Raw genomic sequence first — 15,297 nt, 5'->3', positions numbered from 1 at the left:
TAGACTATTTCGCAAACAGTTACGAAATATTATCGAAGCTGGTTGAGATATATGATAGAGCAGTATACCGGTAGTATCCGTCCGCACTGCTCGCACACGAACTGCCCCGGCACGAGTGGTTCACGGTGCAGGGTCCGTCTGCCGGCGGCGCTGAAGGGCTGGTTGAGTATGATAGAGAGGGAGTAGTACCGGCAGTATCCGTCCGCATTGCTCGCACACGAACTGCCCCGGCACGAGTGGTTCACGGTGCAGGGTCCGTCTGCCGGCGGCGCTGAAGGGCTGGTTGAGTATGATAGAGAGGGAGTAGTACCGGTAGTATCCGTCCGCACTGCTCGCACACGAACTGCCCCGGCACGAGTGGTTCACGATGCAGGGTCTGTCTGCCGGCGGCGCTGAAGGACTGGTTGAGTATGATAGAGAGGGAGCAGTACCGGTAGTATCCGTCCGCACTGCTCGCACACGAACTGCCCCGGCACGAGTGGTTCACGGTGCAAGGTCCGTCTGCCGGCGGCGCTGAAGGGCTGGTTGAGTATGATAGAGAGGGAGCAGTACCGGTAGTATCCGTCCGCACTGCTCGCACACGAACTGCCCCGGCACGAGTGGTTCACGATGCAGGGTCCGTCTGCCGGCGGCGCTGAAGGACTGGTTGAGTATGATAGAGAGGGAGCAGTACCGGTAGTATCCGTCCGCACTGCTCGCACACGAACTGCCCCGGCACGAGTGGTTCACGATGCAAGGTCCGTCTGCCGGCGGCGCTGAAGGGCTGGTTGAGTATGATAGAGAGGGAGCAGTACCGGTAGTATCCGTCCGCACTGCTCGCACACGAACTGCCCCGGCACGAGTGGTTCACGATGCAGGGTCCGTCTGCCGGCGGCGCTGAAGGACTGGTTGAGTATGATAGAGAGGGAGCAGTACCGGTAGTATCCGTCCGCACTGCTCGCACACGAACTGCCCCGGCACGAGTGGTTCACGATGCAAGGTCCGTCTGCCGGCGGCGCTGAAGGGCTGGTTGAGTTTGATAGAGAGGGAGCAGTACCGGTAGTATCCGTCCGCACTGCTCGCACACGAACTGCCCCGGCACGAGTGGTTCACGATGCAGGGTCCGTCTGCCGGCGGCGCTGAAGGACTGGTTGAGTATGATAGAGAGGGAGCAGTACCGGTTGTATCCGTCCGCACTGCTCGCACACGAACTGCCCCGGCACGAGTGGTTCACGAAGCAGGGTCCGTCTGCCGGCGGCGCTGAAGGACTGGTTGAGTATGATAGAGAGGGAGCAGTACCGGTTGTATCCGTCCGCACTGCTCGCACACGAACTGCCCCGGCACGAGTGGTTCACGATGCAAAGTCCGTCTGCCGGCGGCGCTGAAGGGCTGGTTGAGTATGATAGAGAGGGAGCAGTACCGGTAGTATCCGTCCGCACTGCTCGCACACGAACTGCCCCGGCACGAGTGGTTCACGATGCAGGGTCCGTCTGCCGGCGGCGCTGAAGGGCTGGTTGAGTATGACAGAGAGGGAGCAGTACCGGTAGTATCCGTCCGCACTGCTCGCACACGAACTGCCCCGGCACGAGTGGTTCACGATGCAGGGTCCGTCTGCCGGCGGCGCTGAAGGGCTGGTTGAGTATGATAGAGATGGAGTAGTACCGGCAGTATCCGTCCGCACTGCTCGCACACGAACTGCCCCGGCACGAGTGGTTCACGGTGCAGGGTCCGTCTGCCGGCGGCGCTGAAGGGCTGGTTGAGTATGATAGAGAGGGAGTAGTACCGGCAGTATCCGTCCGCATTGCTCGCACACGAACTGCCCCGGCACGAGTGGTTCACGGTGCAGGGTCCGTCTGCCGGCGGCGCTGAAGGGCTGGTTGAGTATGATAGAGAGGGAGCAGTACCGGTAGTATCCGTCCGCACTGCTCGCACACGAACTGCCCCGGCACGAGTGGTTCACGGTGCAGGGTCCGTCTGCCGGCGGCGCTGAAGGGCTGGTTGAGTATGATAGAGAGGGAGTAGTACCGGCAGTATCCGTCCGCACTGCTCGCACACGAACTGCCCCGGCACGAGTGGTTCACGGTGCAGGGTCCGTCTGCCGGCGGCGCTGAAGGGCTGGTTGAGTATGATAGAGAGGGAGTAGTACCGGCAGTATCCGTCCGCATTGCTCGCACACGAACTGCCCCGGCACGAGTGGTTCACGGTGCAGGGTCCGTCTGCCGGCGGCGCTGAAGGGCTGGTTGAGTATGATAGAGAGGGAGCAGTACCGGTAGTATCCGTCCGCACTGCTCGCACATGAACTGCCCCGGCACGAGTGGCTCACGATGCAGGGTCCGTCTGCCGGCGGCGCTGAAGGGCTGGTTGAGTATGATAGAGAGGGAGTAGTACCGGTAGTATCCGTCCGCACTGCTCGCACACGAACTGCCCCGGCACGAGTGGCTCACGGTGCAGGGTCCGTCTGCCGGCGGCGCTGAAGGGCTGGTTGAGTATGATAGAGAGGGAGTAGTACCGGCAGTATCCGTCCGCACTGCTCGCACACGAACTGCCCCGACACGAGTGGTTCACGGTGCAGGGTCCGTCTGCCGGCGGCGCTGAAGGGCTGGTTGAGTATGAGAGAGGGAGTAGTACCGGTAGTATCCGTCCGCACTGCTCGCACACGAACTGCCCCGGCACGAGTGGTTCACGGTGCAGGGTCCGTCTGCCGGCGGCGCTGAAGGGCTGGTTGAGTATGAGAGAGGGAGTAGTACCGGTAGTATCCGTCCGCACTGCTCGCACACGAACTGCCCCGGCACGAGTGGTTCACGGTGCAGGGTCCGTCTGCCGGCGGCGCTGAAGGGCTGGTTGAGTATGATAGAGAGGGAGTAGTACCGGCAGTATCCGTCCGCACTGCTCGCACACGAACTGCCCCGGCACGAGTGGTTCACGGTGCAGGGTCCGTCTGCCGGCGGCGCTGAAGGGCTGGTTGAGTATGAGAGAGGGAGTAGTACCGGTAGTATCCGTCCGCACTGCTCGCACACGAACTGCCCCGGCACGAGTGGTTCACGGTGCAGGGTCCGTCTGCCGGCGGCGCTGAAGGGCTGGTTGAGTATGAGAGAGGGAGTAGTACCGGTAGTATCCGTCCGCACTGCTCGCACACGAACTGCCCCGGCACGAGTGGTTCACGGTGCAGGGTCCGTCTGCCGGCGGCGCTGAAGGGCTGGTTGAGATGCTTGCGACGGTGGTGGAGGTCGTACGCTGCTGCACTTGCGAACGTGGCGTTGCACTGGCAACATTAAAACTATATTAGTAAATGGCACATTTTATTTATAATTGTACAACATCAGTGTTATTTTTGGAACTTATGTACGAAATATCGTGCCATATTTGCCAGTCGCTTTTCGGTGAAGGAAAACTTCGTGAGGAAACCGGACTAATCCCAATACGGCCTAGTTTCCCCTCTGGGTTGGAAGGCCAGACGGCAGTCGCTTTCGTAAAAACTAGTGCTTACGTCAAATCATGGGATTAGTTGTCAAGCGGACCCCAGGCTCCCATGAGCCGTGGCAAAATGCCGGGATAACGCCAGGAAGAAGATCAGTGTTATTTTTTTTGTTATTTGTACTGAGGGGGGACTACGATCCTAAAAGGAGAAAAAAAGTCCCAGAATTTCTGGTAAAAAGTTTTTGGCAATAAATTTATTTTTGGTTCAAGCTTTTATCGCTGACTGTACTTTTCTTTTAAAAGGCAACGAATACTCATCGAGACAATTCTAACAACCCCAAACAGTCCAAACACAATTAGTTTGCGTTGTTTTATCACAGAGTTCCCATGGCCAGGTGGCCATGTCCTGAGAGGTCCCGGGAGGTCCTGTCTCCATCATCAGATCAGCTCCATGTCATCATAATATTGCATTATCATCCGATTTACATATGTATACAAAAGTAAATACGTAACACTTTTTTCTACGGAAGAGAGGAATACAGGTACAACAGATAGAACATAAATATAGTACAAGGGCGAACTTATCCCTAAGAGGGATCTCTTCCAGTTAACCTATAGGACATAGGTACCTAAGGAGTAATTAAAGGCTATACCAAAGAGAATTTGAAATAGAAAGTTACTGTCATGGTAAATTATGTAGTTACAGTACGTTTACTGCCATCTTTCGACAGAAGACTAAAACAAAATTTCAGCTCAATCGGAAAGTGGGTCAAATTTAGGTTCCAACATTTGACCCACACTAACAAACTGACAGGGCAAGTTAAATAAAAGCTTGTAAAAATTGGGACACTTTTGTAAGAGAGAAATACTTGGATTGAGAAAAGTATAGTATAACCTCCTAAGTCCCTGCGTACAATTTTTTGTACATATTCCAAAATCTATTTTGAACTTTTATCATGTAAGGGTTCCAATTTCAAAAACAAAACAATTGCTTCTGGGTCTCAGGAGGATAATAAGGTATGTACTAACCTATTAATTATATTAAAAACGGGTCACTCACGTATTTTAAGTCGAAAAACGCTCGACATGTTTCACTCCGTACCGAGGAGTGTCATCAGGAGCTTGCGTTTACGGTGACGGACCGGCGCAGACTGCGGGCCGCAGCACTCCTCGGTACGGAGTGAAACATGTCGAGCGTTTTCGACTTAAAATACGTGAGTGACCCGTTTTTAATATATTTAATATGTCTGTGTCTCACGGAAGTTTTGTTATGTACTAACCTCCTCACACCGATGCGTCTCAGCCGGATGCATCTCTCCCACATGTTCCTGTAGCTTGTCCTCGCTCGCACAGTTCTCGCCGCACTGCTCGCACGGCCGCAGGTCCCTGTGCTCGCCGGCCGTGTCTGTGTGTCTGTTCAGAGCTTCTATGCTAAGGAACGTGGCTGAACAGGTCTCACACTTGTACTGGTCCGGTTTGACGCTCTAGAAAAAGAAATCCAATCAGCAAACATTCTACCAGGACACATAAATAATAGTACTGCCGTACAGAAATAACGCTTCCTACAAAACCGAAGTTTGACAGCGATTCCCATTCTAATATATCGCACTACCCCTTTCGGTCATTTAGGGTTGTAATAATTCAAGTAATTATCTTATCTGTGGTCGTGCACGCAAAGGACGTCAAGTTGTACCAACCCAATATTTGCTCGGAGCAATGCTGAGCCGAACGGAGCCGAGAATGCCCGAAAGGAAGAGTGTCGCCCCATTGACCAGGGCTCGGATACTGTTTTATATTTCAAACCGGTTTCGTTCTTTCGACCCAGGAACGAAATAGATTTAGTTTCCGTTTCTGGTTATCGGTTAAAGAACTGATAAAGTAATCAAATGAATTACGTTCGTTTTGGAGCATTCCACGGGCTGTCCCGTACAGGCGCATTTTATTTCCTGTGTTGCGACTTTTTTTTCGGCATTTAAAGCAGGCGATTATTTTTCTGTGCATATTTTTGACTATCTGTCATAGAAAAGGAAACTCTTAAGCCCCGTCTCCATATCGCGCGGCAAACCGGGGCGGACACCGGGCTAGCTCGCGAGCCAACTCGATGGCTTTATACCTGCAAATCGTCAGAAAATTCGCGTTCGTATGGGAAAACGGTAGACAATGTCATGGAATGCTCCTTTCGTGGAATGAAATTAACCGGTTAAATTGAAATGAGTGCGAAAGGAATAGCATGATATCAACCGCGGTGCCGCGTCAACTTGCTCGCTCAACGCATTAATACTACTATACTGCGGGGAAATGGAGTGTATATCATAGTTTCGGACACGTACTCTCGGAGTATCCTGCTGTCGAATGTTCGTTGATTCGAATGTTGCTGGATCGAATGTTCGCTGGGTCGAAATACTTGTGGCCAAATTATGCATAATCGAAAAATCGTAATCTAGAATTGTATGGGTTCCATTTGTTGTGTATCGAATGTTCGTTGATTCGAATGTTGCTGGATCGAATGTTCGCTGGGTCGAAATAAAAAACAAAGCTATATTTATACTAATATTAAAGAGAAAACATTTGTATTTTAGGATTTTTCTTTTTGTAACGAATGAACTCCAAAATGACTGGACCGATTTAAAAAAAAGGTTTTTACCTTAGGGTTTAACCGAAAAAAAAATTACCCCCTCTTCACATGTTCGGGAGGTACCCTGAAAAAAATTTTTTGTCTACGCTTTTCGACCCAGCGAACATTCGATCCAGCGACAGTCGAATCAACGAACATTCGTACCCGAGATCTTCTACGGGATGACAATCGAAACCTCAGATTCGATTCTACAATTTATTATTTCTACGCTTTTCGACCCAGCGAACATTCGATCCAGCGACAGTCGAATCAACGAACATTCGACAGCAGGTTACTCCGAGAGTACGTGTCCGAAACTATGATATACACTCGGGGAAATGCTGTCAGAGTATAAGGTACCATTCTACGTGGTGATATATTGTATTAGATTAGTTACTGTGTGATTGTCTTAGAAACACCCTGTATACCTTGGCGTGCATACGCTTCTTGTGCATCTTGAGCCCCATCTGCCCGACGAAGGTCTCGCCGCACTCGTCGCACGCCACGTTCAGCGCGGGGTGCGCCAGCCGCACGTGCGATAAGTACGTCGAACTTTTACTAAAAGGAAATTATGTTTTAGTCTGTGTCGCTGAACATGTCAACATGGTCAACATCTGTTAATTGTCTGGAAGAAAATGCTTTTTCACAATAAGACTACGAAACTTGTACAAGATTTGTACATTTGTAGTCATAAAGAAGATCCGTTGCAAAAAGAAAGTTTGCCACTAACTTACTTGCCATGATCTTATTTGCCATTTGTACTTTATTTGATATACAATAAAATAAAATTAAAAACCGATTATAGTTCGTTCGCGTTAAGAATGCAGTAACATCATCATTGTCCGCCGGCCTATAACCAATGGGGCTGTCCATAAATTACGTCATCGATTTTTGACGATTTTTGACCCCCCCCCCCCTATAATCATCCAAAAATCATGCTTCAAATGACCCCATTTCCTCCTACTTCATGCTACCGTCATCCGATGTCCAGACCCCCCCCCCCCCCCTAATTTGAAATGACGTAATTTATGAATAGCCCCCATGCCTGTAGCCGTGACCAATCAAATCGTTCCTAATTAGAAGATGAAGTTCACAGTGACTAATTGAAGGCATATCACTACACCTTATAAAACAAAAGTCGCCGCGTCTGTCTGTTTGAGTGTTTGTATGTTTGTTCGCAATAAACTCAAAAACGAATGAACCATGGTATAATAAATAATATACTCCGCCTGGTACTCTCTTCCCGTCTTTTCATGGTCACGTGACTGACACAAGCCTACGTCATCATGCGACAGCGCTATATGATAATACCCGATAGCGCTATATAAAGTGGCAATGTTATTGTGACGTAGGCTTGTGTCACTCTGGGAAGAGAAGACCATGTTTTATTAGATTATGTATTGAACGGATTTTGATGCGGTTTCTCACCTATCAATAGAGTGGTTCTTGAGGAAGGTTTAGGTGTATAATTTGTTAACCCGTGCGAAGCCGGGGCGGGTCGCTAGTGCTTTCTAATTAGGAACGATTTGATTGGTTACGCCACAAGCCCGCACAAGTGAGCACAAGGCCGCACTGGCAGGATCGCCATGTAAGGTGTGGCGCCAATGATACAACTTGTTGGTTGAAAGTATAGTTTAATTTTGATATATGATCCTTAATCTACGGAATATGTATAGAGATAAATGTGAAGGTGTGTATAACGTACGTAGCGCACACTACAAGCATTGCTAGGCCGACGCACAAAGATGATTTAACTGAATCTTAACGCGAACGAACTATAAAAGGATAAACTGACCTGAAGCTCTTCCCGCAGTGTTGGCACTCGAAGGTCTTGCCCACGTGCATCTCGTGGTGCTGCTTCGCTTGATGCCTGCGCACACATAGAACGTCTTCAAATTGCATAACTTTTCGGCTTAATTTTACTATACACGGTGGCCAAAAAATTAGTGCATTCCCGTTGCCAGGGAGGTTTTGGGATTATACTGAGCAATTTTAATATGGGACCAACGCCGAAACCGCGAAAAAAGTATTTGGCTGTTTCATACATTTGTGGCTGTTCCGTTTTCTATGGGAGGGTAAATTTGTTTTTCGCGATTTCGGGTTTGACCCCATAGTAAAAGTTGCTCAGTATAATCCCATAACCTCCCTGGCAACGGGAATGCACTTATAATAATACTTACCTAAGTATTTTCTCTCAAATAAACTAGAGGATATTATAAAATTATACATATTCCTATTATATTTAACCGTATAAAAGCGCGCCCTATGCCTAATGCCTATTTATTAAATATAAGTAAATTCTTATTGTGGGTGACAGATTTGAATAACCGAGTCCTGGAGACGAAGCTCGTAGCTACACTCCTTAGAGAAAAAATACTAGTCAATGCATCTTCTAAGCCTTAGAATCTAAGGCATCTCCTACTGCGCGTGCATGATGCTTCGTTTCGTGAAACGCGTGGCGCATATTTCGCAAGCATATGGGCAAAACCATACACCTGAGAAGTCTGCGCTCTAAAAAAATACAAATGACAGCTTATATGATTACTTGCACTGATTCTTTAGAGGAAGCTGCACTCCTTGCAGAATCACTTGAGCTGATACTTGACCTGGTGTACTAGGCGAGCATCCTTTTTAATTACATACGAACGTGTCTTGCTATTTCAGTCAGTCTCGGTACAAACAGTACTGACGTTGACCGAAGTAGCATGACAAATACGAACGTTTCCGAGAAAATACGATGGAAAACGATTATACTACAACTGTATAATTATGTCCTGGTGCGTGTGACCTCTGTTTCCTGAAGGTATTAATATGTCAACTAACCTGGTTCTGGAGACGAAGCTGCACTCCTTGCAGAAGAACTTGAGCCGGTGCATGTCCTGGTGTGTGTGTCGTATGCTTTGCTTCGTAAAGCGTACTTTACATATTTCGCAGGGGAAATTGCCTGCGCTCTGAAAAGAAAAGTTAAAAAAAACACCTTTAGTCTAATAAAATAATGTAATTGATATAATAATTTGCTCATAGTGCGAGTACTAGGGTTCAGCTCCCTGTGAGTAAGGTTTGTGTGAAATTTTCCAATAGCATTTTTAGGGTTCCGTACCCAAAGGGTAAAAACGGGACCCTATTACTAAGACTCCACTGTCCATCTGTCTGTCTCTCACCAGGCTGTATCTCATGAACCGTGATATCCAGACAGTTAAAATTTTCACAGATGATGTATTTCTGTTGCAGCTATAATAACAAATACTAAAAAGTACGGAACCCTCGGTAGGCGAGTCCCACTCGTACTTGTCCGTTTTTGTTTTTTATACCACGACGATGTCAAACAAGCATACGGCCCGCCTGATGGGAAGCAGTCACCATAGTCTATGGACGCCTACAACTCCATCATCATCATGTTTACTCACAGGGCTGTGCCTGGTGCGGTGGTTGTTGTAGGCCTCCTCGGCCACGAGCCCCTTCCCGCAGTCGCACTGGGGGCCTCCTGGCAGTCGGACTCCTTGTACAATACTCACCGGGCTGTGCCTGGTGCGGTGATTGTTGTAGGCCTCCTCGGCCACGAAGCCCTTCCCACAGTCCTCGCACTGGAACGCGGACTCCTGATAGTTGGCGGACTCTTTGCGCATTGCGATCTCCTCCAGTTGATCTTCCTGTACGCGTGAAAAAAGATTAATAGTATGTATATGTCGAAAAAGTATCCATTGCAAAAGTTACTGATTTTGAAAGCCGTGTAAAGTCTGAGAAAACATCGTTAGCTGAGTTCACACAAGAAACAGCCGAATTAGATGACGCTAAACGCTGTTTAATGGTAATCTTTTTTTTTTAAATATTTTTTTTTAAATTTTTTTTTTTTTTTTTATATTATAGGACATTTTTACACAAATTGACTAAGCCCCACAGTAAGCTCAAGAAGGCTTGTGTTGTGGGTACTCAGACAACGATATATATAATATATAAATACTTAAATACATAGAAAACAACCATGACTCGGGAACAAATATCTGTATCATCATACAAATAAATGCCCTTACCAGGATTCGAACCCGGGACCATCGGCTTCATAGGCAGGGTCACTACCCACTAGGCCAGACCGGTCGTCAAAAATCTAATGGTCAACTTCTAACAATAATGTTACCTTAAATTGCGGGGTAAATATTTTCTTATGTGTACCCTTTTCATATGTGTGCGGTGGTGATCAAATATCGTGTGTTCAAACTAAAAATTCGATCAGATAAGAGGTGAAGGTCAAAATTGTAAGTTAACACCTTATTTCTGTACCTACCACATTTCTAGCAAATAAATTTATATTTTATTTATTAACAACCCCTTGAAAGTTCATATAATAACATTCATTTTTTATTATTATTATTTATTTATTTATTTAATAAAATATAGGGGTATTCTTAAAAATAGTCATAGCCCCGCAAAACTTAACAATGAGTTTGACTGTGGGGTCATCAGCCTCTTATACCTTATACATCGAGCAACACGGAAGGGAGGCGGCATTCGCAACTATTTCCCCTCTGCCGAGGTACAAGATTAGCGCGTCAATCGAATCTAGCGCGGGTAATAAAACTAGTTGCACTTGGATTTTTCACTAGACCGAGTCCAGACGCGCGCGTGAACACTGCTGCACAAAAATGCCTGTTTGCTCGGTTTTTTGTTATAAAAAGAGGTCGGGGACATCAAATTTACAAAAAGAAAGTGTTACATTTCACATGTAATATTTTTTTTACATATCATACGTTTAATTACATTCAAACACAATTAGTATATTTTAGTCTCATGTAATTGTTGGATTTATCGATTTTGCTCGCTCAGTACAAATTGCGGATCGGTCGAGCGACAAATCCGACTTCTCATCTCTCAGAATACAATAACATACTTCAACGAAAATGTGTTAGTGTGCGTGTTGTGACACTTGTCACTCGTCCGTACACAAAAAGAGATCGAGGTTTGCAAGATTTGTCTTTGACGTGTGTCATTTTCTATGTATTTGTGTCGTCATTACAGATTGGATTTTGTATGTAAGTGTGTGAGAAGTGCGACTGTGTGCACCTTTCCCCCCGCGAAAAATGGCAGAAAGATTTGTACGGTGAGATATCGCTTGGGCCCCTCCCTTCCGATGTGTCGGAAGCCGGTGTTGCTCGAAGATAGTAGGTAATTAAATTACTACAATATAAATGGTAGTATTTTTTTAACATAGTTTTAAATTTAGGCTTATTATTTTCACGTCTCATGGCTTCAGGCAAACTATTAAGTAAGTATGGAATTCTTTTCCTAAGGGTTCTATCCCCGTAGTAGTTATTAATTCTAGGAACGGATAGTTTGCCTGAAGTCTAAGCCTTTGTGATGTATGTATGATTAACTGGTGTTAACCCTACTCTTCTTACTAACCTTGCTTAAAGTGACGACATGAACAGAATACAAGTTCTCAAACGCGGCCATCGCAAACTCCGGCAAATACCCGTTAGCCGGATTCCTCCTCTTAATCTTCAACTCTTTCACCGGCTTTTCCTTAACCTGCTTAACTTTCACCGGCTTTTCTTTCTTCTTAATTACCTTCTTAGCTTTAGCTTTCACTTTCCCCTTCTTCAGGTTTTTAGCTATATTTTCTAAGCTTATATCATCATTATCATCATCAATGTCCACGTTGTCTACACCATCATCAAAATCTACATCATCATCATGAATTTCTTTTTTAATCTTTTTCTTTCCAGTTTTTCTTTTTCTTTTATTACTGTTATTATCATCAATGTCAGTAACAACAAACACTTGTTCCAATTTATCCTCATCGATCTCGACTTCTATTTTGAAGTCGGTTTTCTTGCTGTGATCTGTGATGTCAATGTCGGGTTCATTCTTGATGTCTTCTGGGGGTTTGACGTCGATGCATTCGACAGTTTGTACCGGGTTGATGGTCAGGTTTGGGAGGAGCTTGTGTGATGCGCGATCTATCGTGCGGATGTAGTCTGTGTCCAGCTGGAAGTCAATTAATTGGATAAAATAAATATATATACAAAATAAAGACATGACTGTGATTTTCAAAGTAAAACTCGTACCTACTTGTTTTGTTACGTATGAAATAGTGACATAATTAAAAAAAACTAACTTACAAGTGAGTTATATCTTTATTTTCAGAATCCATAACTTATTTATATGATGTGCAAAATGAGCCAAAGGGGCTATTCATAAATTACGTGATTTCAAATTGGGGGGGGGGGGGGGGGTTCGACATCGGATGATGGTAGCATGACGTAGGAGGAAACGGGGTCATTCGAAGCATGATTCAAAAATCGAATCATGCTTCGAATGACCCCGAATCCAAAGTCAAAAATCGTCAAAAATAGATGAAGTAATTTATGAACAGCCCCAGAGGAAACTAACAATATGTGAACCTAATGTTGTCTGTAATCAATAAAGTCATTCATTCATACGATAACTCCCGCGGGATCTATATAGGCCTTTGTCTTTCAGTACACCTGCATGAAATAAGATCTTTTTCGAGCAAGTGTGATGAAAATTAATTAAACAGGTGTAGGGTTGGAGCCGGTATAGCTTTATTTGACGTACAAAAGCGCATTGTAATATGCCTACTTGAATAAACTATTTTTTATCTTATCTTTATCTAACAAACCTCGCCCTGATGCTCCTTGGAGTTGAGGCACAGCTGGGCGCGGAAGCACTTGGTGCGGAAGGACTCGCAGCGCAGCAGCTGCGCGCTACAAAAGCTGCACAGGTGCTGTGGCCCATCCTTGTAAACCTGCAATCATTGGCTGATTGTATAACAAGAATTTCTTAAAAAGTGGTCTGACGCCTGCACCACTTGCTGAATATGCTGATATGCTACTGCATACAGAACATACTTTTATAGCGCAAAAATGCATTAGTGCAATACTTAACTTGAAATACAGGGAAAATTGTGTTCCCGGTTTCAAATATTTAAAGTTCTTAACTTTTCCTTCGATTTAGATCCTAGAAATAGCTCTATTTGTAAAAAGTGACCCTAATTGTACTCGCATCTCAAGGGCGCAGGCTGCCAGTGAGAACACATTATGAAGATAAGTTACGAGCGCCAAAATTAAATACAGCCTGTTCGATTTTAATAAAATTAGCATGGGTAGCACATCGTAACTGGTGAATTTCCAATATGACTTGGAACTCGGAACTTTGACAAGTTACGGAGTGAAACATGTCGAGCGTTTTTCGACTTAAAATACGTGAGTGACCCGTTTTTAATATACTTAATAAATTTAAAATGTGAAAATCTTGACACATTTTAACACCCAAATCTTGCATGAAAAACTGCACACTTTTTTCATTGCTTCAATCAAATAGTAAATGGTACATTTTTAAAGCCCCCAGATGACTTACATAAGTCTCTCTCGTCCTAGTTATCTATCCCACATGGTGGCGGGGTCAGCTTCCCTGCTTAACCTTCTCCACTTTGCCCTGTCTATGACATCACCCTCGGATAACTTGCACTCACTCATTTTCCTTTAGCACTACATCCTTCCATCTTGTTCTGGGTCTGCCCCCAGATGACTTACATAAGTACTTGAACAAATCAGGCTATAGGCTACTTTCCTACTAGTCAAATCAGCTTCTTTTTTAGAACTGTCAATACTTTGCTAATATGGAATTTATATGAAAACAAGAACAGTGATGTCACAGTGAAGTCACCTTTTTGTATTTCTATCCGATTTATTAAATAGTCATCCTGTTTAAAAATAACTGTTATCTATGTTTTTCTAATAATTACCTGGTGCTTTATTTCATGCATGGTGTGAAATAATTTATTTTAAGTAGAGGAAACTTCCCTATTAATTTAAAAAACTGTCAAAAATAGCCAGTTGTTATATAGACTAGTAGTACTGTAACTATATTTAATTACACAAACGGGTCAGCCACCAGCTGTGGTCAATGAAATTATATTGCGGTAGACCCGTTTGTGTAATTAAATATGTGTACAAAATGGGAGAGTTTAAAGTGTTATAGTTATAGTACTATAACTAGTAGTAGTAATTCTGTACTGGTAGTAGTGTAAATGTATGAGATAGTAGTTCCCATATTGAATCCAGATTTGTTTTCATATATATTAGAGAGACATAAGCTGCTAAACTAGCAAAAAATTACATTAGGCCATTTAGTAAATTATGTTGGTAAACTATGATAGTTGTTTTATACTAGTAAACTAGTATTTAGTAGTTTTATACCACTTAAAAAAAAGACGGTTGACAAAAGGCAAGATGGGTCAACGATGTTGTAAAAACAGCTGGTATAAACTGGATGACCACAGCCCAAGACAGATAAACATGGAATAAGATGGAGGAGGCTTTCTACCCTTTAGGGGCCCTACAATAATATTCATATAAACTACTATATACATATTTCAAATATGTAACTAACTATGTGTATGGATAAATAAAGCTATAATATAATATACCACTTCTAACTACTTACTTAATAGTTTGTATAGGTAGAAGACTCTGATATTTATAATATAGTATGCATCAATATTCATGTTCAATTATTATTTATAGACACATACTGTAGTACAACTATGAAACAACAATACCTTTACCTATATTAAGATTATGCACTCCTTATAGTAATAGTAACTTTATAATATGTTTAATTATCGTAGCTAATACTTACAAAAGTCCCTGAGACGCGGTAAAAGGCTTCGGCGAGTCTATATTCATGGATGTTGTAAAGTCTCGCGTCTGTCGCGAGGCAGGCGCGGCAGCATAACAACGACTCATTGCTTAAGGATAAATCATGTATCATATCCATTTTGCCACTTAATCTAAGCTTTTAGATCAAAATAAATCCTAGGAACAGATTAGTTTGATTATTACTCGCAGTCTACATTTCTAAAAGAGGTAAAAAAGCGATAATTATACTGCATACAACAATTTATTGATGTCAATGACAACTTGACAGATGCATTGCGTTCGGAAACTTTTCTAAAGCTGGAAATGTTCAGCCATAATAATGCTCGGCCTGTTGTGTTCGGCATCCATTTATATTCTTTGATCCATATAATAAATTTGGCCAGCTAATCGGCAAATGTATTTGATACATTTTGTATCTTGGTTTAACCAAGATTGCTCACAGAGATTGCAGAGAGTGATCGTTAGTTATCATTTGGTTATGCTCGACAAAAACAATTTTCGAACGAATGAAATTTGACAGCACCATGACAGCTCTCGGTGCTATTATATTGACTATTTGCACTATACATATAATTGTAAACAGTTTATTACATTTTAAGTGCGAAAGCC

The 15,297-nt window shown here is 44.3% G+C and overlaps 1 protein-coding gene across 1 annotated transcript in view; it reads right to left on the bottom strand.

The window, feature by feature from the left end:
- Positions 1-14,921, bottom strand: part of LOC134802150 (zinc finger protein 25-like) — a 371,645-nt gene extending 356,724 nt beyond the window's left edge. Inside the window, exons 1-3 of the mRNA XM_063774744.1 lie at positions 14,669-14,921; positions 12,648-12,773; positions 11,408-11,992 (exon numbers count right to left, since the gene is read on the bottom strand). Coding sequence (XP_063630814.1) covers positions 11,408-11,992; positions 12,648-12,773; positions 14,669-14,806 — 849 coding nt within the window. The 5' untranslated portion in view covers positions 14,807-14,921. The remainder of the gene's footprint in view (positions 1-11,407; positions 11,993-12,647; positions 12,774-14,668) is intronic.
- Positions 14,922-15,297: the final 376 nt, after the last annotated feature.

Source organism: Cydia splendana, chromosome 24 (genome assembly GCF_910591565.1).
Source record: "Cydia splendana chromosome 24, ilCydSple1.2, whole genome shotgun sequence".
Taxonomy (NCBI): domain Eukaryota; kingdom Metazoa; phylum Arthropoda; class Insecta; order Lepidoptera; family Tortricidae; genus Cydia; species Cydia splendana.
Note: the sequence above shows the minus strand (reverse complement) of the source record. Positions and strands in the feature narration are given on the sequence as shown.